This window comes from Geotrypetes seraphini, chromosome 2, assembly GCF_902459505.1.
Source record: "Geotrypetes seraphini chromosome 2, aGeoSer1.1, whole genome shotgun sequence".
Lineage (NCBI taxonomy): Eukaryota > Metazoa > Chordata > Amphibia > Gymnophiona > Dermophiidae > Geotrypetes > Geotrypetes seraphini.
The window spans coordinates 131400164-131427182 of record NC_047085.1 but is presented as its reverse complement, the minus strand read 5'-3'; the positions used below and the strand labels follow the sequence as shown (position 1 = coordinate 131427182).

General features: G+C 41.7%; 1 protein-coding gene across 1 annotated transcript in view; it reads right to left on the bottom strand.

The window, feature by feature from the left end:
- Nucleotides 1-27019, bottom strand: part of LOC117355475 (desmocollin-2-like) — a 99963-nt gene that overhangs the window by 30999 nt on the left and 41945 nt on the right. The window contains exons 6-9 of the mRNA XM_033934103.1: nt 26292-26436; nt 10854-11020; nt 6874-7008; nt 3639-3824 (exon numbers count right to left, since the gene is read on the bottom strand). Coding sequence (XP_033789994.1) covers nt 3639-3824; nt 6874-7008; nt 10854-11020; nt 26292-26436 — 633 coding nt within the window. The remainder of the gene's footprint in view (nt 1-3638; nt 3825-6873; nt 7009-10853; nt 11021-26291; nt 26437-27019) is intronic.

Below are 27019 nucleotides of genomic sequence, written 5' to 3'. Positions count from 1 at the left end.
GACGACGCCCAGGTTTGATAGGGGGTTCTGAAGAACTCGTCCTGCTTCCTGCTATGCCCAGGACTGGGTGGCCCCGAAAGTGGACGCCACACAGAGTCATGGGGCGGAGTAATCGGTTCCAAGGGAGGCAGGTCACTAAACGAGGCTTTCCTCGAGGGGATGGGCTCCAAGGGAGTCACTAAGGGAGGCCCTCCTCGAGGGAATCGGTTCCAAAGGAGGTACAGCGCTAACGGAGGACCTCCTCGAGGACCTGGACACCGCTCGCCGCTCCTCCTCACCGAGCAACGAGGTCGTGCGGCGAGGAGGAGGGGGCGGTCCGCCCCTCGAAGCCGAAGCTGGAAGGTCACCCTGGATGGTGGCAATCAGCCGAGGCCCCATGGTCTGCATGAGCTCCACGAACTGAGCCTCCAGAAGGGACCGCAACGAAGCCGATATGGAGAGATCCGCACCAAAAGGGGGCCCTTCCGCACGGTCTCCGCGCTCCTTCGGTGCTGCGTGCTTTTGCTTGCCAGTCTTCGGCACCTTGAGCACCACCAGTGAAACTGTCGGGGTCGATACCTGCTCCGAGGAGACGGAGGAAGGCACCGGCGCCGAAGCCGGGGCCGAAACCGGTGTGAACGATGCCGGTTTCAGGAGGCCCGAAGCAGCCGGGGAGGCAGAGGGCTTCGCGGAAGGAGTCGAAGCACCCGTCGATGTCGATGTCGAAGCTGCAGGATCCGATGAAGCTTCCATCTTGAACATGGACTCCCACAGCGGCGCTTAAATGCTCTCGCCGTCAAAGTGGAGCAAGGCCGGCACGATTTCGGGAAGTGATCCGGTCCCAGACACTGTAAGCAACGTCGATGAGGGTCCGTGAGCGAAATCGCGCGCTGGCACTTGCTACACTTTTTAAAACCGGTAATCGGCCGGGACATAGGCCGGAAAAGCTCCGCCGCAAGGTCAAAGGCGCGGGGCCCCAGCCACGCGGCCGACCCGGTATCGGAAGGAAAAATTTTTTTTTTTTTTTTGAAAAAAGAAATCAAAGAAAGAAAGAAATGCACAGGAGAGCCAAAAGAACTCAACCCGCGGCAAAATAGAAGGCAAAAAAAAGATTCAATGGGCGCAAATTGAAGATAGACTTCTCAGCTCCGCGGAAGAAAAAGAACTGAGGAGACACGCCCGGAGCATTAGGCGGGAAGGCACTGGCGCATGCGCGGTGCGGGCATCTCAAAACTTCTGAGTTTCTTCAAGCAAGACATGCTTGCAAGATGTCCGTATCGGGGCTCTGTAGGATGACATCACCCACTAGTGAGAATACCTGCCTGCTTGTCCTGGGATAACATCTGGTCCAGGTGATTTGCTTCTCATTAACTTATTTGTTTGGCTCAATATTTTTTCCAGGTTCACCAATTTTGTTTCAGTTCTTCTATATTGGCACCCTTCAATATCATTTGTGACACAGACATCTTTTGCATCTTACTCGGTAAAGACCCAAATAATTCATTTAGTCTCTCCACTATGGCCTGGTCTTCCCTAAGTGGCACTTTTACCCCTTGATGATCTAATGGTCCCATCGACTCTTTCAAAGGTATTCTGCTTCCAATATAAGTGAAAACATTTTATTATGAGATTTGCCTTTATGGTTAGCTTCTTTTTAAATCAATGCTTTACAACTAAAATTGCCAGTGCTTATTCTTCCTATTTTCTTCATTCAGATCCCTATTTTTCTTTTGAAAGATATTCTTTCAACTTCTAATGGCTTCTTTCACCTCACCTTTTAACCATGGCTGCTCTCATTTGTCTTTCTTTCCACCTTTTTAATATGTAGAATACACTTCTGGTCTAGGCTTCCAGGATGATACTTTAAACCAGGGGTAGGGAACTCCGGTCCTCGAGAGCCGTATTTCAGTCGGGTTTTCAGGATTTCCCCAATGAATATGCATGAGATCTATTTGCATGCACTGCTTTCAATGCATATTCATTGGGGAAATCCTGAAAACCCAACTGGAATATGGCTCTCAAGGACCGGAGTTCCCTACCCCTGCTTTAAACAATAGCCATGCTTGATTTAAACATCTAACTTTTGCAGCTACTCAGCTTTTCTTTTCTTTTTTAAAATCATTTTCCTTATTTCATAGATTGCCTTTCAAAAGTAAAATGCTCTGTAAAAATAACTCATGCCAGACACTTTTAGAAAATAACAATTTATGCATGGATTTGTGCAAAAGAACCCTAAGAAAGGTTTAAAGCAGAAAAGAACAGCAGTTGCTTGTCAATTAAACAATGTAAAATAAACCATCCAAGTTTAGTGACAATAAGGCCCCGATTCTGCAAAGTGTGTTCCGATTGTAGGCAGTTGTAGGCGTCCTACAGCTCTCTAATCGGCCAATCGGGAGGTTTTCTAAAAAATGCTCCCCAGGCAGGTCGCCTATATTGAAGGTGCCTCCGGGAGCCTTGGCAGGCCCGTAAGCCCGCCTAAGGCTAGGCGGTAGACCTTAGGCGAACCTATGCGGCCCTATGCGACTCCATAGTAGAGCGGGAGACGCTTACAATGTAGGCTTGCAAAATGCTGGCCATACATGGTACGTAGACACGGCTGCTATACTTAATCGCGGCAAGGTGCTCAACCCTTCCTGCCAGTAGGCCCCGCCCCCCCAAAGATCGCCGGCAGGAGGGTACCCAACCCTTCCTGCCGGACCTCCCCCAATGACACTCCATCCTATTGAGGGAGGGGCCTTAGGTGCCTGGGTCAATCAGGCCCTAGGATCCTGTGGGTTGGGCAGGGGAGGGGCGGGCCCGCCTCATCTGGACAGAGACAGGCCTGCTGGCCAGATGGTGCGAGGACCGGTCCGGCCAACTTGCAGGTAAGCCCGAGGGGGGGTTCTGGGGTGGGGGATTTCATTGGTGGGGGTCTAGGGAGGTGGGGTTGAACATTTTGATGGAGAGTTTGTTGGGGGGGTCCAGCAGGAGGAGTTGGGTACCCTCCTGCTGGCGATCTTCAGGGGAGCGGGGCCTACTGGCAGGAAGGGTTGAGCACCTTCCTGCTGGCGATTGTGGGTTCTGTGGGCAGGAGGGGTTGGGCACCCTCCTGCCACGATCGCCGAGGGGGGGGGAAGAGACGGGAGACTGGCGTTCGTAGCTGCGGCTGCTATACTAATCGCGGCAGGGAGATCCCTTGCCACGATTAAGTATAGCGGCCACGTCTAAACAAACCCGATTCTGTAACCGTCATCTGCAAAATGGACGTCGGTTACAGAATCGGGTTTAGTTTGGGCGGGTGTAGGCCCGATTCTGTATAATCTGGGCCTAAGTGTCTCTTGTTAAGAAGTCTGGCATATTTGTTCTATCATTTTCCTCCATGCAGAATCATGTTATCTCAATTTAACTCCAATGTTTATCAGTATGAACTTCCAGAATAACCTTCTGGGGAAAGTGGTATATATAGCAGTCCCTTTTATATTTACTCTAGTTATTTTTAAATTTGCTTGGTATTGGTTTTCTAAATAAACAATCTGGTCAATATTCAGCCCACAACAGTCAGTGTATTTTTAAACACTGACTGCTGTGGCAAGAATTAATCCCCATTGAATATCCAAAGCTAATTTTACCAAAGGCAAACTAATTACATTTTTTTTAAATATATTTGCATTTATGCTTACCCTAACAACACTTAAGATTCCTTCATTGGTTGATGGATCAGTTCGAATGCTGAAATTTCCTTCTTCATTTCCTTGTATAATGCTAAAGTTGGCCCTCCAGTTTTCAGTGTTAACCAAATCTTTGTCTTTTACAGGAATTCTCAGAATATCTATGCCACATTCATTTTCATTAACTTCAGCTCGGTACTAGATTTAAAAAGAGACAAAAATAATGCGATTTAAAAATTCTCATATAAAAGGAGGTTAGTATATTGGAAACACACATATTTGAAGCAACAAAAACAGACAAAAAAAAAAATTATTCCGAGTTCCAAAAAATATATTTTCAGGCAGTAAGATAGATAGAGTTCTCAGGCAATAACTTATTTGCAATTTTTTTTTCAGCCCTAATTTAAAAAGGAAATTCTTTGGGACAATTTCCTATAAAAACCTAGGTCCACTAGGCACAACTTAGGTGGTTTAAAAAATATCTCTTATGTTCAAAGCTTTAGAAATAAATAGTGTAATATTGAGAGTTGTTGTCCAACTAAGGAGGACCCTTATCAAGATTTGTGTAAAGCACAAATCTGTTACTTGCCCTTTAATACATGGTGTAGGCCAGGGGTGCCCAATACGTCGATCGCGATCGACAGGTCGCTCGCTCAGGCAACCCCAGTCGATCGCAGAGCGGGTTCCCTTTTCCCCTTCTCTTTTTTCCCCTCCTGACTGGTCCGCCTATTGAAGAACGCCAGCCAATCAGAGTGCTGGCAGGGTGGGGTGAATGTCAGTGATGTACCAATGGGGGGACGGTCCGCCCCGGGTGCACAGCCGGTCAGGTCCAGGTCCTCCTGCCCTTCCTTTCCCCCAGTCCGCGCTCGGGGCTCACGCCTGCCTGGTCCTGTGCCGCCGCCCAAATGGTGCTATTGGTTCTCATGAGACTCACGGGAGTTGACTGCACCATTCAAGCAGCGGTGCGGGACCAGGCAGATGCGCTCCGGACTCGCGTCTGGATTTCACTTCCAGCGCAGAAGGGGAAGCCAGCCGAGCTGACACCATTCGGGCAGCACAAGACCAGGCAGGCGCTCTCGGGGCTCACACCTGCCTATTACCACCGCGGCAGATGGGGACTTGGGTGGCTGTCCAGCAGGGAAGGCTGCCGATGCAGCGCTGGACCGCCAGGATTGCATCAAGGTACTGGGGGGTGAGGGGATGTTTAAAATATCAGGATAGCCATCTAGGGAGGGAGGGAAGGAGGGATTTTAAAAAGTACAGGGGGTATGATTAAAAAAGGTACTGGGGGTACGTAGGGAGATGATTTAAGGTACTGGGGGCATGGGGGATGGTTTAGGGTACGAGAGGGGTATGGGGCCTGTCACTAGGCCTGCCTGCCTGCCCTGTGCCCTGTCCCTGCCTAGCGGCAGTGGTTTGGGGGAGGGCAGGGAGACAGAAGGAAAGAAGGGAAACAGAAAAAAGAAAGGGTGCATGAAGAGAGAAAAAAAGAAAGGGAAGGGAGAGAGGAAGAAAAAGTTGGGAGAGGGAATGAGGTCTGGAGGAGAGGAAGCATACAGGCTGAAAGAAGGGAAGGAAGATTGGATGCACAGTCAGAAGAAGAAAGTGCAACCAGAGACTCATGAATACCAGACAACAAGGTAGGAAAAATTATTTTATTTTAAATTTAGTGATCAAAATGTGTCTGAATTTATATCTGCTGTCTATATTTTGCACTATGGCCCCCTATTACTAAACCGCAATAGCGTTTTTTAGCACAGGAAGCCTATGAGTGTTGAGAGCAGCGCTGGGCATTCAGTGCAGCTCCCTGCGCTAAAAACTGCTATTGTGGTTTAGTAAAAAGGGTGGGGGTGGGTATATTTGTCTATTTTTGTATGGTTGTTACTGAGGTGACAGTGCATAGAGTCATCTACCTTGACCTCTTTGAAAAAACCCCGGAATAGGAATGATAATTAACATTTTCTCAGTGTACAGTGTGCTTTGTGGTTTTTTAAAAAAAAATGTATTGTTGGTAGATCATTTTGACTTGGTCATTTTAAAAGTAGCTCACAAGCCCAAAAAGTGTGGGCACCCCTGGTGCAAGCTCTAACATTGGTTACAGTGCCCTAATGCAATGATAATTAGTTCACCCCTATAGTAATGAGATACAAAAAATGCAAATGCATGTAAAGCATCTCATTATTATATAAATACTGTACCACAGTTTGAGGCATACACTGCAAGCCGCATTAAGACTGGTAAAATAATCTCAGCTAAAACTGAGGTTATTTTACTGCAAAGCCACAGCCCAATGTTTCTGAGCCATCGCTTAAATGGGCCAGCACCCTTCCTCAATAGCATCTACATCTTTATATTGACACATAACCCCATTAATGATAGTACCATGAGACTACAGCTAGGGGTTGCCATCCCCATAGTGTAAAGAAGACACTAGTGAGGAAAGGAGTGACTGGGGATCACTCCTGCCTGCATTACTACATGCCAGGGATTTAAGACTGAGGGGGGCCTTCAGGCGGTTGGTGGGATAGGGCTAGTCAATAGTTGAGAGGCATTTTGGGTTGGGAGATTCTGTTTGGATGGCATAATGGGGGATCTGGTTATCGCTATTGAGAAAGGGTACTGGGCCCTTTAACATGAGGCCTGGGAGCTTTTGGGCAGCCAAATAAAATACTGGTTGCGAATTGGCTCACAAGTAGTTATTTTTTCACCACGAGAGTTAGCAACATGCTGTACTGAGATACCACAGGTCGGTGACTGCCATGGAAAATCAAGGTGCAACAGAAGCCCATCTTTTACTGTACCTTGATTACTTCCCCCCCCTAAATATTGCTTTATTTATTTATTTTTAAAATTTATTCACTGCCTAAATGCCTAGGCGTTTAACAAGGCGCCATACATAATGAAACAAACATATAAAAACAATCAATCAATCAACCTGACAAAAACAAGTCACCCTTAAACTCTAGCCTCAAAATTTTAAAAAGTTATAGCCAAAAACCAACGGAGGCCAAACAATTACATTCTTTTGGAATTGTCCTTTTTCTTTGCACCATAAATAATATTATTTATCTGTCTCCTGCTTCTTCTCACAAGGCTTCAGGCTTAATTTCTGCGTCTCATTTTTCAAAATATCATGCCCAGACACTCCATGAGTCGCAGTAATATTCCTACTTCCCAATTTTATACTTACTAAAGCATTTCATCTCATGAAAAAAAAAACCCAAACTAATTGTCAAAATGAACTTACAGATTGTGCAAGAAAAGTTGGTGCATGGTCATTTTCATCTGTTACTGTAATGACCACGCTTCCCGTAGAAGTCAGACCATAATGATTGCCATCCATATCACGTACTTGAATTAAAAGTTTATAAGTATCCAGGACCTCGAAAAACAAAACAAAGCAAATTTAATTTGAATTTATAACACAAAAAAATAAGGTCAGAGCATGAGATCTGTGAATGCTACCAAGAAGGCCTTTGCACACAAGTTGTGTGGCAAAAGTCTAGTAACAAAGGCCCTGAATTGACTGACTAGCTTAGATGATTGTAAGTCAGTCAATTCATAGATTGTAAACTCCATACATTATTAATTAACCATTGCTTGTCCCCTATCATCCTTGAAATTATGAGTAAGTCACTTAACCTTTCATTACACTTAACAAAATCTAAGAGGTCCTTTTTTTTTTTTTTTTACCACAGCTATTTTTGTCTTAGCACACCCAAAAGCATGATTTTACCATGCGCTAAGGCAATTTTTACAGCAGCATTTTCCATGTTTGCAATTAATGGGCACTTGCTAATGCTGCCATTTAAAAAAAAATTTGTGCATGAGCCGTTTACCGCCACCTATTTTGTAGGCAGTAAGGGCTCATGCACTAATCCTGCACTAATAAGTTAGTATGCTGTAGTATACATGTGCAAACTAATTAGCACAGAAATGTCCACTCATTGGCCCCTCTGTGGAAAAAAATGAAAATATATTTTAGCACAAGGTTTGCAGGTGTAGATTCAAAAATCACCACAGGATGCCTAAGCACGCATCCTTTTAAACTACAGTAAGCATGCAATAGCACTTACCGCAGCTTAGTAAAAGGACCCCTAAGTTTTCTATGTCAACTTATATCTGTTGTACACTGCCTTGGGCAAATCTCTTCGTAAAGGCAGTTAATAAACTAAAAAAGCTCTAAATCAAGTAAAAATTAAAAGATCAACTGAAAAGAAAATGAAGGTGGCTCATTCAACAATTAAGCAAAATCATGAGCTTAACCGTTTTTAAATTTCAGGAATGCTCCAACGACCTAGAGTTATGGATATGCGAATGGACAATGCAATCAAAGAAAACAAAATTAAGTCCAAGGGAGTCAGATGTTATCAGATCAAGACTGTGAAGCAACCCAGCAACAGGACAATGCACAGATTTTTCAATGTTGGACTTTGATCATAATCAGAATACACAGAAGCAATGATCTGCAAGCACTTATACAGATAAAGGTGAAAAACACGGAGCAGACCAACAGTACCAGGAAAGTTGTGCTTTATTAAACAAAACCCAACATGACCACATTTCGCCTTCTGGCTGTGTCGGGGATAGATACTAGGATACAATTAAAAATAATAATGAACATATAAAAAACAGACATACAAATATTCAAATATAGGTCCCATTTTATCAAGCCACGTTAGGGATTTTTTTTAATGCTTGCTGCTGCAGTAAAAGCTGCAATGCTCATAATCCACCCCTATTTACGCCCACTGGATATGAAGCATAACACTTTGTGCTATGTGTCTACCAAGTTGTGCGCACGCTGCTTTTGAGTCCAATTAGCATTGGAGGTGTTAATTGCCAATTAATCAACATCATTTAGGCCTATTAATCAATTAAGTTCTTTGCGTACATTGGCTATGTGCACCAATGTCAGTACATAACTTTAGGCACCATATACAGAATTTGGAACTAATTGTATGTTATGGAAAACAACAGAACACCATTTTGTAGACACTGCTAAGAGCAGTATCTATGCAGGGGGAGGTGGGGGGGGCAGACTGCCATCTTAGTGGGGGCACCAGCACCTCTCTGCCACCTCACATCCTCCCTTCCCCCTCCCCGTACCCATTTAAATCTTCGCCAGCACAAGCAAATTCTCCAGCCTGCCGCTCATGCTGGCCTTCCTCTAAAATCACCTCTGGATCGCAGTGTCAGAAGTAACAGCAGAGGGAAAGCCAATGCCGGCGTAGAGTAGAAGGTCGGAGAAGTTGCTCATGCTGGTGAAGATTTAAAGAGGTATGGGGATGGAAAGCATGGCGCAAATGTTGGGTGGGGGAAGGAGCAAGGGGCACGCAGAAGGAGCAAGAGCAGAAAGGAGGGCATGGAGGGGTGCCTCCTACCCTCGCTACGCCACTGGCTGTAGAATGCTCACTGAACATGCAGGAATGATGAGTTTGAGGAAAATGAAAAGTGATTTCTCCTCCAATTGAAAACCATATCTATCCTTCCAGATAGGTATGCTGAAGAATTACTTGGGTCTTTTCACATTGACCTGTTTGTCTTTTATTGCATTATACATCAAGTTGAATACAAGGGCCATTTTTGATAGGACATCAATTTTTTTCTCCTCCCAAAAATTGCCTAATTGGACGTCTTGGCCATCAGGACATCCAACCTTAGGATGTTTAACTTTTTTGACCACAAAAATTTCCAAGTTCAAAACATCCAAATCCAGACCATTTGGACGTAGGAGGAGCTAGATTGTAATGGACTGGCCATACAGACATGTCAGAGCAGTTGGGCACCTTAGAGGGCACTGCTGTGAACTTAACATAAAGGCTGTCAGATGTACATCTCACCAGAACTCCCTTATAATGTATGTTGAGCCCTCCAAAACTCCCCCAAAGTATACCCACCTGTCTACCACCCTATTAGCCCTTCTGGATGCAGGTGGCACATATGGCAGTAAGATTTTGGTGAGCTCGCACTTTCTGCCAAACGTGTACTGCTTAGGGTGGCATATGGGCCTGGGTCCCCTTCTCTGCAGTTGACCGTACTGCCCACAAGAGATCGGTTTGCAGCTCTAAGACTAGCCAAAGTATCTGCAGTTGTCAGAGACAGATATGTACTGTTTCATGCAGATTTTTGAGGGGTGAGAGGGGGGTTAGTGACCACTGGGGGAGTGTGTGTGTGTGTGTGTGTCTCTCCAGTGGACATTCTGTTCCATTTGGGTACCTTTTGGGCACTTAGATGCTTTTAAAATAGGTCTAGCCTTGGACATCTAAGTTCCATCCTGGACGTCTTGGGAAATATTCGATCATCAGTGCATGACATCCAAATGCTAAACCCACCCAAAGCCTACCCATATCATACCTCCAATATGCTCCTTCAAATTTTAGATGCACAGCAGCTGAAAAGCCTAGCTAGACATTCAGAAAGTCAGCTTTGAAAATCAGCATTTGGATATTTTGGCGATAAAAACGTCTGCAAGTACCAATTTATTTATTTTTAAATTTCCATTCCACTTAAAACCAAAGTGGATTCCAGTAAAAACTACTACATACAAACTTCATAACAATAACAGCAATATATCAGCTCTCTCATCATCTTTCTCCTACTTTCAATTATCTAGTTGCACAGATTTCATGTAAAAACATTCCACTCTAATAAAATGCTAGAACAAATAAATGAATTTTCAATTCTTTCTTAAAAGACCACAAATCCTTACACATCCTCAAGAAACCTGGCAAACAATTCCAAAGTTGTGGACCTGCTACTGAAATTGCCGTTGCTTGCATTCTCTTGTAATGAATTTCCCCTACTGACTCATTGACAGTCTCATTGCTGACTCTGATCTCAGTGAACATAACGACATATACCTCCTCAGTGCCTGTGCCAGACACCAAGGTGCCACTCCATAGATTGCCTGATAAACAATTGTCAGAACTTTGTATTCAATCCTAAAATTCATTGGACGTCTTAGTGTTTTGAAAATGCCCCAGTATATGAGTTATTCATGTTGGTCTGTCAAAGGACCCGAAGGAAAGGGGACCTGTTTAGCTGCAGATGTACTAGGATTTGGCTTTAAATGGTTCTCTCAATCTTTTATTATTGAAAACTTTCTTCATACTATTACAAGAAAGGCTACAGAAATTTTTCTTGATCAGGAGGATCCAGTATGTTTCTTTTTGTGACTGTACATCTACAGTTAATGAGCGAAGAGACCTTCTTCAGATAAATTACCTCTCTGTCCAGCCCCTCTATGGTTGTGATGATAACACCTGTGTAGGGATGCATATCAAACATTTTAGGTTGTCCTGGAATCTGTGAAATAATAGAGTATTTCAGTTTTGTATTGATAGTGCCAGGTTCATCTCGATCTGTAGCATTTACTCTGCCCACTATTGTACCTGCATGAAACAAAGATAGGTAAAATGTAACGTAATTATATTCTATAAAGCATATAAAATTATAAAGATCACTTATAAATGCAAAATTACTGGGCACGTCTGATGCCCCAATGCTAGTGAAATGCACAAACAAGCAACTGAACGAGGCTTCATTACTAAACCTTATAGGGCTCATAATCAAAAAATAAAAGTCTAAAAAGTGGCCTAAATGGCTACTTGGACGATCAAAAAGCCTGATCGTCCAAGTACCCATAATCAAAGCTGGTTTTAGACGTATCTAAAACCAGCTTGGGCCTTTCCCCTACCTCTAAACGCACAGAGAGAAAAGAGGTGTTTTTAGAGGAGGGGAAAGGGCGGGCGGAGGGCGGGAGGTGGGCCGACCTAGCCCTAGGCGTGCAGTAGGTATAACCAAAACTTTAGGCAGGTTGCCTAGTCGACACTTATACATTTTGACTTAGACCAAGTCAAAACAGGTATAAGTGCCGAAAAGGGGCTGCTGAGCTGATCGTGGCTGCGATCAACTCAGCGGCCCCAGCAACCTGCCTACCCCCGTTGGTGGGACGGACGGGTGCTAAGCCTGTCTGTCCGACAGGCCAGCCATCTCCGAATGGCTGGCCTTAGGGCCTGATTGGCCCAGGCGGCTCAAACCCCTTATAACCATAACCAGTATATACCTATTTTATTCCAAATCAAATGCTTCCCCTGAATACTTGAAATGAGGGTTCTAGTCTTAAAAGATTAGGCAGCTTATTCTAAAATGAGGAAACAAACTGCCAGATTTTATCCTGGTAGATATGCCTAAATGAAGGGATCACATGGAGATTTTGCTGTGTTAATTGTAAAGCCCTAGATGACAAATAGGGATCAATAAACAAGATTTTAAGAAAGAGGGCAAACCCTGAAAGCCCAATAAATTAATAAATAGACTACTGTAATGCCTTGTGTATACTGATCAAACCAGAAAGAGGTGGTATCAGCTCCAACCAGTTCAGAATGCTGCAGCATTAACTGATAGAAAGCTGAAAAGGGCGTCACCACACCACACGCCTTCCTGCAAAATACTATACTAGCTAATAGTACCTCACATTGCTTAAAACTCTATTGTTGATTTTCAAGGTCCTCAGACAAAATAGGCCAGAGTACTTAAAAGAATAAGTTAGCCCTTTACACTCCTTGGAGACCTATGGTCCTCTCAAGGAGCATCACTATCTTTACCCTCATCAAAAGAAATTGTATGATGTGATATCCATCAACAAGTCTTCTCAGGAATAGCCCCCCATGCTCTCAAACTTACTCCCAAAGGAACTACATCTAATGCAAGACTACCTCCACTTCAGGAAACAAAGAAACATGACAGCAGATAAAGGTCAAATGGCCCATCCAGTCTGCCCATCCGCAGAATCAATTATCTTCTCCACTTCCTAAGAGATCACATGTGCCTGTCCCAAACAGGTGGAAGCCTCGCTCCTCTTCCAAGCCATTAATAAATATGGTGACAGAATATATTCTCATTCCACACCCGGCTAGCTTACTACACAAACTGAAACTGTAGAGTTAAAGAAGATATGAGGAACTGATCTGAGAACTTGTCTTGAGTTTAGCCAACTATCTATTTATCCAAACTGAGTACTATGACCCTTTGCCTAAATAGTAATGGGCGTGGCTTGGCTGCAGAGCAAGATGGACGGGTGATCTTACAGCTCTTCCCTCAGCAGCATTATTCAGTTAAGCTATCAGTGAAAGGGTTCAAATTTTCTCTCTAAAACTGAATAATTTACTTAATAACTCTTTTAGCAAGCTATGGCATCTGGGAGGCAAACCAGATTGGATACAACGTTTGCAGCAGGAGGCACAGGCAAACGGATCCACCAACACCCTCAAAAGTGCCTCTCCTTAAGGACTCAGCTGAAATCTTACATCAAATGATGTTGGAGTTACGATCTATAAAAAAATGCTCCAGGAAAACTCAGCGAAACTAAATACTGTACAAGAAGTCTGTAATCTCTCTCAGCAGATGATGGTATGTAATGCCAGGACTGAGCAGTTAGAACGTCATGTTTCAGAGGCTAAAGGTAATTTGAGTCAGTGTAAAACTGATCATCAAGTACTGGCTCGTTTAACAAAAGAACTGGAGGATGCCAATAACCGAAGTAGAAGAAATAACATCAGGTTATTGGGTCTTCCAGAAGGGGTAGAGGGCTCTAATTCAATTACTTTCTTAGAAGGGTTCTTACCTAAATTGCTGTCCCTCAAACTGAAATTTCCATTGGAAATAGAGAGAGCACACCACATTCCATCATGTGCAGCAAACAGACAAAACGGTCCCAGGCCCTTGCTTTTCAGGGTACTTCGATTTCAACAAGTGTTAGATATTTTAACAACTGCTAAACAAGTAAAGTCACTGAAATGGCAAAAAACAAAAATTCTGCTTTTGCCTGATTTCGCTAAAGCAACTGCTAATCTAAGGAAACAGTTTCTGCTTCTCTGACATCAGTTGCGGCAGTTGGGAGCTACATACGGGCTATTATACCCTGCAGTCATGAAGATCATTCACAATAATAAAACAAGTCATTACGAGGATCCGAATAAAATGCAGGAGTAAATTAGTCAGCATTTGGATCCAATGAGTTAATGAACTCATGTTGAAAGCTAGATTTATTTTTATTTAATTTTAACATTCTTTAATTCTAATTTTTGTGTGTGTAAAATTCTGGTCATGGCATTGTTTCTGAATTTGATAGAACTAAGTTCTATTTTTATTTTTCAACGAAAGTGTCTGTGGTGGAAATGATATTAGTTTTCCATGGGAGTCTATGGAATAACGCGATAGTAAAGTAGTGGGTTGAACTTCAAGGATTCTGACAAATGCAGGAGAGAGATGGCCGAGAGGACAACAGTGAGCCAAATCCAAGAAGATTTTGTGGACTTGAGCATTGACACAGATTCAAGCACAGGACCAAATGGTGCTATAATTCACTACAAACAGACACTGAGTGCCTGGGGTACTACTGGGATTGCACTTTTTGCAGGTTCCTTTTTGTGAGTGGTAGGACATTCAGACTTCTATCCTGGAATGTTTGTGGAATAACATCCCCAGTAAAACACACAAAGATTCTTAACAGATTAAAACATCACAAGGTTGACCTCACTTGCATACAGGAGACTCGCCTGACTAGAGTAGAACATACCAAATTGCAAAGGGGATGGGTTGATCAGGTCCTTTTTGATTCTTCCCCCCCACAAGCGGGTGGGTGCGCACATTCTCAAGGCCCAGCACAGGAGGCAGATCTTCGGGCACCGGCACCAGCACAGGACATGCTGGTGCCGGTGCGGAAGCTACATCAAAGTAAGAAGAGGGTTCGGGTGGGTTGGGAGGACCTCAGGTCGCAGCGGGGGGGTGCCGGATGGCGGCGGGAGGGTGCCGGATAACAGGGGGGGGCGCTTGCAAATCGAGGCGCGCTCGGTTTACGAGGCACCAAGTTTGTAAATGTTTTGCTCGTCTTGCAACTCTTAAACCGAGGTACCACTGTATTCTTTTTTTTACTACTTATTTTCCCTCGATTAATTCCTCCAACATTGGTCCTCTTTCCGTTTCAGATCATTGTCCAATATGGACTGATGTTCTTTTGGGGGATTCTCCTCCTTCTATGGGGGGGGGGGCGTTTTCCCGCGTACTTGGTTGACAACCCTGACTTTGTTAAATATATTACTGAAAAATGGGAGGATTATCTTTGATTTAACGCATAACATCGGGAGATGCCATTCTTGTTTTGGGAGGTGGCGAAATCTGTCCTCCTTGGGGACCTAATTTCCTATGTGGTGGCCTATAGAAAACGAGTGGCTCAGGGAATTATACGTTTAGAGCGGGAATGCATTGCATTAAAGAAACAATACAAGCACAGCCAACGGTTTGGTCTCAAGAACTACTAGTTTCTGCACAGGCTGCTCTTAATATTTTAATACATGAGCGCACTAAAAAAATCTTTGTGTTACACTAAGTTTCATTAGTACAAAAAGAGGAATAAGCCTGGACAGTTATTGGCTGCTCTAACTAAATCTCGGAGGCCTAACTGCTATATTCCTTGTTTACACCTACCTGACAGCTTTACTGTGACCAAAACAGTGGATATTGCACATTGCTTTTTCTGCCACTATAGGCAATTTTATTCCTCGGTGGAGGGGGATCGGGGTCCAGATGCTAGTTATCACCTGGAAGATGCAGGGATACCACGATTATCATCCCCTATGCGTTCTCTGAATAAGCCGATCCAGGGAAAAGAACAATTGGCGGTTAAATAGCTCAAGAGCCGTTCTGCACCGGGACCCTATGTGTTTTCTCCCGAGTTTTATAAATGATTGTTTCCACACCTGTGGCCCTTTGGTGGCTTATTATACAGCGGCGTTATCTGAGGGCAATTTTCCAGAGGGTTCTAATCAGGCATTCATTACATTGATCCCAAAACCAGGTAAGCCGGTTACTAACATCGATTACTATCATCCCATATCCTTCATCGACGTAGACATCATAATTCTAGATAAGATCTTGGCTAATCGCTTAGCATCCTTTTTACCTCAATTAATAGTATCCGAACAGGTGGGATTTGTACAACAGAGGCATTCGGTTTTGAATGTCTGTAGATTGATAAACGCTATTCAGAGAGCTCAAGTCACACGTATTGCAGGCAGGCATACTCATTAGCCTTGATGCCACCAAGGCTTTTGACCAGGTCAACTGGACCTACCTTTTCACCGTTCTTACCCATATGGGTATAACAGGCTAGCTTCAAGAAATGGTTCACTTGTTGTAAATGTACCCTACTGCTTATACGGTACGTGAACCTTGTCTTTTCCGATAGCGAGGGGGACGAGATAGGGCAATCCTCTCTCCCCCCTGCTATGTTTGCTCTATTTGGACCCATTTTTGTGCACACTTAAGAGGGATGATAAATTGCAGGGTCTCCCGGAAGGTGATGTGCACTGCGTGTCTTAGCGTTTGCAGACAATATGCTGTTGACTTTAGCAGATCCACAATCATCCTTGATTAAGGCCCTGGCTATCTAGGATGAGTATGGTATGTAGTTGGGATTGGTTCTCAATTTTTAAAAATCTAAGGTATTGCCCTTATCACCGGACATACCTCATAATTGGAGGGGGGATTTTCCCTTACGTTGGGCTTCAGACCACTAGACCTATTTGGGAATTAAGATACCAATGGACCTTAAGCATCATTATCATTTGAATGTCCTGCCACTCCTGACCCTTACTAAACAAAAACTGCATGTTTGAAGGGAATATCCACTGTCCTTGATGAGAAAAATAGCATTGTATAATATGGTTTTAGTACCTCAATGGACTTATGTCTTTCAGATGTTTCCCACATTGCTCTCTGCTAAACATGATAAAGAAGTTGGAAAATGCTTGAGTTCATATTTGTGGAACGGGAGACGTGCTAGGATATCTTTGTCAGCATTGATGAGTCCCAGGGATCAGGGGGGATTGGGGCTTCACAATCTAAAGTTGTTTTCACAGGCTTGCCAAATGAGACATTTAAACGACTGGTTCCGGTGCAAACATCACTTTTCAGCTACTACTTTTCTGTGAACCATAACAGTTCAGCTACATTTTACAAACACAGCATCTTCCCGGCCACCCATCTCCAATGGGTGACCTATTTTTTAAGCTGCTCGGTCAGGTTTGGAGGAGCTTATGCAAACATTTACACATCCTACACACAGCAACGGCTTATCTGCCCTCCTTGGATAACAAAGATTTTCCATCAGGGACTGCCTGATTTCCTTCTTCGGTGTGGAGAACCACGAATACACAATATTTTAATGTGGTTACCTCACAGGGTACCATGCCATTGTTTGCTGTGATGCAATCTGACTTCAATTGGACATCTAATGACTGGCTGGCGTATTCACAGATGGTCTTCTATATGCAGTCTGTTCCCCGATCGGTCTTACTAACAAAAGCCAGGAAGCCCTTTTGGAAGTGTTATGCCTTTCTGCTCAGACTCAGAACCCATTGAAGTTTCACCATAGGTTTCTTTGAGAGAGCTTGGGAACACTTTCTTATGATTTTTATGCAGCCAAGTGGTTTGCGGACTTATCCTGTGTGGTTACAGGTTTGACCATTCAGAAAGGACTTAAGCGCACATCTAGCATCACTTCTCAGTTGACATTAATTGAAATGAACTACAAGTTTCTGCTCAGACTCCACCATTACCCAACTTACCTTCACCGAGCAAAAACGAGTCTTACTGATAATTGTCTTAAATGTAATCACCAAATGGCTACATGGGGTCATCAGTTCTGGGCTTGTCCTTTGGTGCAGGTTTTCTGAATTCAGCTACGACAACACATTACCACCATGGGCAGCATGGCTATAACAGATGTCCAGAGATGCTCTTCACTTTGCTTGCTGATTCAAAATTTCTTGAGGAAATTCAGTTAAAAATGAATGTTCCTTTGTTTTTCTGTATTGTTTTTTGAAAACTCTAATAAATATTATTGAATTTAAAAAAAAAAAATGAATGAGTTTTTCCAGTTTAATACTTCGGACAAGATATCTTTGGAAACTCTGTGGGATGCCTTCAAGGCAACATTAAGAGGGCAGATTATATTCTATTCGGCTCATGTTAGGAAATTACTGAGAATGGAGTTTTCCAATTTAGAAAATATTATTTCTGATTTAGAATCAAAATTGGCTTTAAAACGGGATCAAGAAACTTCCCTGATGAAAGCTAAATACAAATATAATGAGATAAGCTCACAATTGTCTAGGAAAGATTTGTTTCTTCAGCAAGCGGTGTATTATGGAAACTCAATTAAAGCGGGAAGAGTATTGGCAAATTATCTCAAAGCTAAAAAGCGAAGAGAAAAGATTGTGGCTATTAAAAATGAAAAGGGCAAGATTTATACCCATATATCTGATGTTTTAATCCAATTTCTGGACTATTATAAAGCTTTATACTCTTCTGAGCTAAATTCAAATAATGGGAATGAAGGAGGAGACTTCTTGAAGTCTATTCTTGGGCCCCAAATTCTAGAGCATATAAAAGATTCTCTTGATGCGCCTATATCTTTTTTTAGAACAATCAGCATTGAAGTTTCTTAGAGCAGGATCCACTCCGGGTAGTGACTGATTTACAGTGGAGTTTTACAAATCTTTTCAAACTATATTGTTACCTCATCTTTTTCAATTATATCAATCACAATTGGCAAAAGGTCAAATATCAGGTACAATGGCTGAGGATCTTACAATTGTTTTGCCAAAGCCAAACAAAGATCCTATGTTGGTAGCGAATTACAGGCCAATCTCTTTAATTAATGTGGGTGGGAAAATATTGGCTAAGCTATTGGCTCTGAGGTTAGCTAAGGCTCTCCCATATATTATTGGAATGCACCAAACTGGTTTTGTTGCTCGAAGACATTCTGCAAATACTAGATTGGCACTTCATATGCTCAATTTGGCAAAAACGATAGATGACCCAGCCTTTGACCACATAGAATGGTCTTTCATGTACCAAGCAATGAATTGGTTTGGGATTGGCTCAGGATTTATTCAAATGATTCAAGCCTTGTATAGTTCTCCCTCAGCCAGAATTTATATTAATACATTCTCGGAGCATTTTTGTTTACAGAGGGGTGTTCGGCAAGATGTCCCTTATCTCCTTTGCTTTTTTATATTATTTTGGAACCCTTGTTGTTAGCTATTCAGCAGACAGAGGAGATACAGGGAATTCCATATGCAGGTCGAGAAAGATTATAAAGTCTCGGCTTATGAGATGATATATTGCTTCAATTGATGAATCCTGTTATGGAAAATTTTCTGGATATAAGATAAATTGGAGTACATCAAAGGTTCTTCCATTGAATGTTTACTGTGTAAAGAGATAATTTGACTCTTTTCCATTCCTTTAGAAGAAAGAGGGGATAAAATACTTAGGGATAATGATTCAAAAGGCACTGGAAAATACAATGTTGGTGAATGAAAGATCTTTCTTGGTGGGAGAGAGTCCAAACTATCAAAATGATGATTTTGCCTGTAATTTGTTACCAAATGAGTATGTTACTAATCTATTTTCACTTATCTTTTTATAAAAAACTAAATAGGATTCTTTCAAATTTTCTTTAGCTTGGTAAAACTCCTAGAATAGCCTTAATATTTTAGTCTCAATCGATGGGATGGGTAAATTTTCCAAATTTTTACAGATATCATCAAGCTTATATCTTGTGTCAGGGTATGTATTGGATCCTTCCTGTACTCATGAAGAACCTGCCAGATTGGTTGATTCTTGAAAGTCATCTTATGGCCCCACTTCATCTTAATCACGAGTTGAGTATTAAGCTTCCCAGAATTTATAAGAATAATATGATTTTTTATTCAACTTGTAATATGCTTAAATTTTTTGATCATTTAACTCCAGTCCCGATACATACAACCAAATGTCAATCTCTATGGCTAAATTGTAAAATATTGATAGGCAATTCTAAAATCCTATGGAAGCATTGGGTAAAGGCAGGCATTCGAACACTAAGGGCTCCTTTTACTAAGCTGCGCTAGCACTAGACACTAACGCCAGCATTGAGCTGGTGTAAGTTCTTGGCACATAGCACAGGGTTAGTGCACGCGGCAATGCAGCGCGTGCTAAAAACGCTAGCGCACCTTAGTAAAAGGAGCCCTAAATGATGTACTTTTGAATGACAAAATGGCTTCTTTACTGCAACTACAACAATTGTTTGGTATTTTGAAATCTCAAGGATATAAATGGTTGCAGTTATGGCAGGCCATTCAGAAAGGGTTCTCCGAGTGGCGTGCTTTAGTAAGTCAGCATAGTCTGCCAGCCATATTTTTCCAAGTGGGGGTTCAAGGACACCAGGCCTCTAAATGATATAAATTAATATGTGAATATCTCTCAAAAAAAACAAAAACAAGCTTGAGAGATATTTGATGTATGGAAACAACAAAATATTTCTGTTACTCAATGGCCTCGGGTTTGGACTCGGAGAATGTGTTACACTGCGTCGACATCTATGAGACAAACTTTGTTTTTTCTATTATATAGGATATTTTGGACGTCAGTCAGATTGCAAAAACTGGATAACACAAAATCAAATAGATGCTGGTACTGTCATCTTGAAGTGGGAACACTGGATATCTTTTATTTTATTGTCCATTGATATTTAATTTTTGGACATCAATTTCGGGTAAAATTAATTTTGTCTTAGGTGTTGCTATTCTGCTGTCATATGATGTGATTTTATTTGGGACATTGTTACAATCTAAAAGTCCAACTGACAAAAATAAGGGTAGACATTATTATTATGAATGGGGTAGCAATACAAGTGGAGGGGCATAATCGAAAGGGATATCTAAGTCCATTTATGTCCAACTTGCAGGTCGTCCAAAGTAAAAAAACAGCTTAAGACACATTTTCGAAAAATGCGTCCAACTTTTTTTTCGTTTCAAAAATTGTCTAATTATACGTCCTGCTGATCTGATTGTCCAAGCTGCTAAATCGTCCATCTTTATACCACATTTTCATCCAAGTCCAAAACACCTAGAACAAGCCGTTGGACGTGGGAGAAGTCTGCAAAGTGATGGACTGCACACCCAGACATGCCACCTAAATAGTGGGGTACCTTACAGGGCACTGCTGTGAACTTCACAAAAAGGGTGCCATGTCTTCTCCTCTCTATAGCTCCCTTATAGGTCATGGTGAGGCCCCCAAACCATCTCCCAGAATCCCCTAGACCCACTTATCTACCACCAATAGCCCTTATTGCTGCAGGAGCCACTTATTTGCCAGTACAAAAGGGTTTTGGGGGTGTATAGGGGAGTGCACATGTTTAAGTATCAATGCAGTGATTACAGAGGCTTATGGGCATGGGTCCTCCTCTCTATGGGTCCCTAACCCACCCCCAAGACGACTTAAGCTGCCTCTGGGCTGGACGACTAGCCTTTCCTAGGCCAGGCGATGATGGTCTAGAAGCGGAATTTTAAAGATATGATTAATAATTTTATGGGGGTGGAGGGTCGGTGATCACTGGGATAGTGTGTGGGGGTCTGTTTTATGTGTTTGAAGTGCTTATCTGGTGAGTTTAGGTGGGTTTTTGTGACTTAGATCATGTTTTACATGGTCTAAGTCACAACGTCCCAAGTTCCGTCGATCGTGAGCTGTATAACTTTCGGTTATACATGCTGTACAACTAAGTCTAAGCCGGCCCACGTCCAGCCCAACTCCCGCCCTCGACACTCCTCCCGAAACGCCCCGTTTAACTTTGGTCGTTCAGCAGCACTATGAAGGCCTAGGTCGTTTAGAAATATGTCCAAAACCTATTTTTTGTATCGGCACTTGGACTTTTTTGAGAAATGTTCGTCCAAGTGCCGACTTAGGCCGGTTTTTGGACGTATTTCTCTTTCGATTATGAGCCCCCTAATCACCAGAAACTGGAAAAATTGGGATAGGCTGAATTTTTCTTTTTGGTGGGAAACACTGTTATGAAATAGTGTTAGCTGAGTAATCTGGGCAATTTAGGAAATTTAAAGAAATTTGGAGTCCATTGGAGTCATTTGTTAATTACCTAAATGATTAGTATCACCTGCCAGGTTTGATTTTAATTCCATGCATGTCCAGGAAGGGAGGGAGGGGGGATGGGTAAAGAGATTTCAGTAATTTGCAAGTATGTAAGTGCTGTTTTTGAATTTCTGAATGTACATGTGTTGCACTTTTGATATGTTTAATAAAATCAATAAAGATTTAAAAAAAAAAAATAAAAAAAAAGATATATTGGTGATATGAAGAAGTGCAAAATTGGCATTGTTAGACTCAAAAGGTAAAAGGGAAGAATATCTAGCTGATAAAAATAAGACTAAATTACTTAACAAATATTTATGTTATGTGTTCACAGCTGAAGTGCTGGGAGCTGCACCGCAGAAAACAAAGGCAAATAGGGCTGGAGGTATAGTAGACTCTGATCGATTTTTAGAGGATTATGTTCGTGAGGAGCTCGTTAACTAAAGATAGATGGATGGTGTACATTCAAGGGTAGTTCTGGCGATTCCATTGGCTGACGTTTTCAATGCTTCTCTAGAGTTGGGAGAGATAGCGGAGGACTGGAGGGCGGACAGTTGTGTTCTCTCTCCACAAAAGTGAAAGTAAGGAAGACATAAGGAACTATAGCTGGTAAGTCTAACTTCTGTGATAAGTAAATTAAAGGAAATGCTTTTAAAAGAGAGAACAGTGCAGTTTCTGGAATCCAGTGAATTACAGGACACGAAGCAAGAATAATTCACTTCCCCCTTTAGACTATTAGTGCAATCTTTGATTCTCAGCACTTTGGATCATTGTGATATCATTTATTATGCAGGTCTTCAAAAAATCTTTTTAGATTGCTTACGATTCAAAACACTGTAAGATTAATTTTCAATTTAAGAAAGTCAGATCTTGTAACACCTTATTACCACAAGTTGCATTGGCTTCCAATTGAAGCTAGAGTGATATTTAAATTTGGGTCAACAAGGTGTTATAAGGTGCTACGTGGTCTCGTAGCAGATTATCTGGTGGATCATTTTATATTTGCCAACTCTAGACGTTCTTAACATTCTCTTGCATTTTTTTGCCTTCCCTTCAGTCAAGGACTGTCAGTACAAAAAATACTTTCATAGATTACTTTCATTTCAAGAAGCAAAATGAAATAAGGAGTTTAGTCATTTAATTGTTAATACTGCATCCTATCACCATTTTAGGAAATTGTTGAAAACTTACTTATACGATAAATTTTTGTAAGAATAAGATTTGTACTTCACTAAATTTGCGCAGTCTCTGAATTGTGAACCACACAGAACTGGAAGGTATTGCAGTATATAAATAAAATTTTATGTTATGTTAAGAGGTAGATCTTGTTAGACAAATCAGATCAACTTCTTTGAATGGGTGACTAGAGAAATGGATAGAGGTAGAGTGCTTGATGTGGTGTATTTAGATTTTAGAAAGCCTTTAACAGTGTTCCACACAGAATTCTAATAAATAAATTGAGTGCCCTCGGTATGGGCCCCAAGGTGACGGACTGGGTTAGGAACTGGTCGAGTGGAAGGCAACAGAGGGTAGTGATCAGTGGAGATCGCTCAGAGGAAAGGAATATCATCAGTGGTGTGCCTCAAGGGCATGTTCTTATTAGCATTTTTGTAAGTGATATTGCTGAAGGGCTGGACTGGTAAGATTTGCCTCTTTGCAGAAGATACCAAAATCTACAATACAGTAGATACCCCTGATGGGTGTAGAAAATATGAAGAAGGACATATCAAAGCTTTAAAATGGTCTGAAATTTGGCAGCTAAGATTTAATGCTAAGAAATGCAAGATCATGCATTTGGGCTGCAGAAACCCGAAAACACGATACAGTTTATGAAGAATTTTTGTGCACAAAAAGGAGTGGGAATTTGGTATGATATATGATGATCTTAAGTTGGCCAAACAGGTTGAAAATATGATGGCAAAAGCTAGAAAGATGCATGGGTGCATTGGGAGAGGAATGGCCAGTAGATATAAACAGGATGAGTTGGTCCAGAAGAAGGCAACTAAAATGGTTGATGGTCTACATCATATGGCGTACAGGGACAGACTTAAGATCTCAATCTGTATACTTTGGAAGAAAGGTGGGTGAGGGGAAATATGATAGAAATGTTTAAATACCTATATGGCATAAATACACAAGGCAAGTCTCTTTCAATTGAAAGGAAACTCCAGAGTGAGATAACATAGAATGAGATAAGAAGGTAATAGGCTCAGGAGTAATCTAAGGAAATACTTTTTTTACAGAAAGGGTGGTAGATGTGTGGAATAGTCTCCCAGTAGAAGTGGAGACAAAATCTATGTCTGAATTCAAGAAAGTGTGTGACAAGCATATGGGATCTCTTAGGAAAGAGGAGATAGTGGATGCTGTGGATGGGCAAGATGGATGAGCCATTTGGCCTTTATCTGCCATCATAGTTACCAGATGTTAAAATCCTCCTTCAGCGTCAGCATCCAAGAAAAAGATCTGGATGTCATTGTAGTCAATATGCTGACTACAATGTACGGTGGTGGCCAAAAAAGCAAACAAGATGCTGGGAATTATTAGAAAAGTGATAGTAAATAAGACTAAGAATGCTATAATACCTTTGTATCACTTCATGGTTCAACCTCACCTTGAGCATTACGTTCAATTCTGGTCTCCTTATCTCAAAAAAGATATAATAGAACTAGAAAAAAGTTCAAAGAAGAGTGACCAAGATAATAAAGGGTATGAAACTCTTCTTATATGAGGAAAAACTAAATAGGTTAGGGCACTTCAGAACCTTGAGGCACACCACTGGTAACATCCCTTTCCTCAGAGCAATCTCCACTGATCACTATCCACTGTCACCCTACACTTCTTGAACTAGCCCATCACTTTGGGACCCATCCCGAGGGCACTCAGTTTATTTATTAGACTTCTGTGTGCAACACTGTCAAAGGCTTTGCTAAAATCTAACTACATCACATCTAGTGCACTCCCTTTATCCAATTCTCTGGTCACCCAGTCAAAAAAATTATCAGTATTTATGGTATCTCTAGTCCTAAAATCTACAGGATTCCAGAAACTTGACCATTTTCTGTTTTAAAAGTGTTTCCATTAATTTGCTTACCACAGAAGTCAGACATACCAGCCTGCAATTCCCTACTTCTTCCTTACTTCCACTTTTGTGGAGAGGGACTACATCCACCCTTCTCCAGTCCTCCGGTACCACTCCCAAATCTAGACTCATTGAAAAAGTCAGTCAGCGTAGCCACCAGAACTTCCCTAAGTTCCTTCAGCACATCCAGCCCCATCACTTTGTCTACTTTTATTTTAGCTAGCTCCTCACAAACACAACCCTCTGAAAATCGATCAGGGTCTTCCACTCCTCCATCTCTATTCATGTTTGACTTCTATGGTCCTGCTCCCACACAAAACAAATATTTGTTAAGCAATTCAGCTTTTTATCAGCTTCTACATATTTCTCCCCTTCACCTTTGAGTTTCAGAATGCCACTTTTGCACTTCTTCCTACCACTAATATATCTAAAAAATGTCTTGTCTCTCCATTTTACCTTGTCAGCTATTTTTTCTTCTAGCCTCTCAGCTTTTCCAGATATTTTTGCCTGTCTCTTTATGTGTTCTTTTGTAGTTTACGAAAGCTAACCTCTTATTCTTTACCTTCTCAGCTGCTACTTTTGAGAACCAAAGCGGCCTCCTTTTCCTCTTACTTTTACTTACTTGCCTCAGAAAAAGGTTTGTTGCTCTTACAATTACTCCTTTCAGTTTTGCCCACTGCATTTCCACTCTTTCCAGATGCTCCCATCCAGATAATTCCTTGACTTAATCCCCCCATCCTGGAGGAAAAGTCCATAGTCTGCTATTCACAGACATGGGGGAAGCCGCTTCTTGCTATGGATAGGTAGCATGGAATGTTGCTACTATTTGGGGTTTTGCCAGGTACTAGTGTCCTGCATTAGTCACCATGAAGACAAAATATTGGGCAAGATTGATCTGATCCAGTAAGACTATTATGTTCTTAAGTTATTTGACTATACTAATGTGTGCTTTTTAGGTGTTTCATTGGTATTACACTGACCTTGTGTAATATCTACGTTATTTGAATGTTCTCCCATGCCACCTATTATGGCATTGTTTGTACTATACTGACATTTATCATATTTCTATTATACGGTTATTATGCAGTGTTAAATGTTTATTTTAAAAAAATTATAGTCCACTTAAAACTAAGCAAATCCCAAAATACATTCAAAATTATGACATAAAGATGAACAATCTAAAACATATAAAACCAAAGCAAAGCAAATACATTAAACAGTATAAAAAAACAAGCTAAGTCGTATTAGTTTTAAATTTGTTGTTTCTAAGTTCACCTATTTGTTTGTATCTGTGTTTATATTTAGTCATTTTATTATTGTTAGGCTGTTAAGAAAGCTAAGAGCTCCTTTTACGAAGCCGCGTTAGCGGTTTAACATGTGTAATAGCGTGCGCTAATTTTCCGGCCGCGCTAGCCGCTACCGCCTCCTCTTGAGCAGGCAGTAGTTTTTTGGCTAGCGCGGGGGTTAGCACATGCTAAAAAGGTGCGTGCGATAAAGCCACTAACGCGGCTTTGTAAAAAGAGCCCTAAGTTTTATGTTCAACTATATCTACTGTACATTTTAATTCACTAACAAATCTCAAGTTATGCTTACAAATCAAATGCTTTTACCAGCTTTGCTGTTTTCTTGTATATTCATACAGAAAGTGCCTTCTGTGAATTCTGGAGCGTTATCATTCTGATCCTCAATTTTGATTATTATTTCAAGTTGCTCTTCTGGTGAATATCCTTCAATAGTTGTTGCACGTCCTATTAGCTTCAAGAGAAAAAGAAAGTCACATGAATCAACCAAACCTCACCTAACACATAGCTATTCTTTGGAAGTTTTGTTTTTAAGCCATTTTTTATGCGAGTGTAGGTTTTAATATATATATAGCCCATTTTAAGCACTTCAAGGACATGATCCCCATGATGAATTGCTCCAAAGGCCAATTGGTATCTTGGATTGAGAACAAACCTGCTGGAGAAGACGACTGCACTAGAAGTTAATAAATGTTCAGTTTGCTAATAAGAAAAAAAAACCACAAAATCAAGACAAAGGGCTTGATTTCACCCAGTTTCTTGATTCAGATAGATAAAGTAGCTCTCAAATGTGAAACAGTCAGTGGCAAAGGGAAGCCTTGAACTCATGTCCAAAAGATGGCGGCTTACTTATAATGAATGCAAAGCTCTAATTAATAGACTATGACAGGTTTTTACAAAAGTATGCTGCCGAGTAGCAAATGCTAAATGTCGAGTTGCCCCTAGGAATAGATTACATGTGTATTTCTTTCCCATGCCCACTGAGTTACAAGTTGCATGGAGACAAGAGGTAATATCCATTAAAAAAAAGAAGCTAG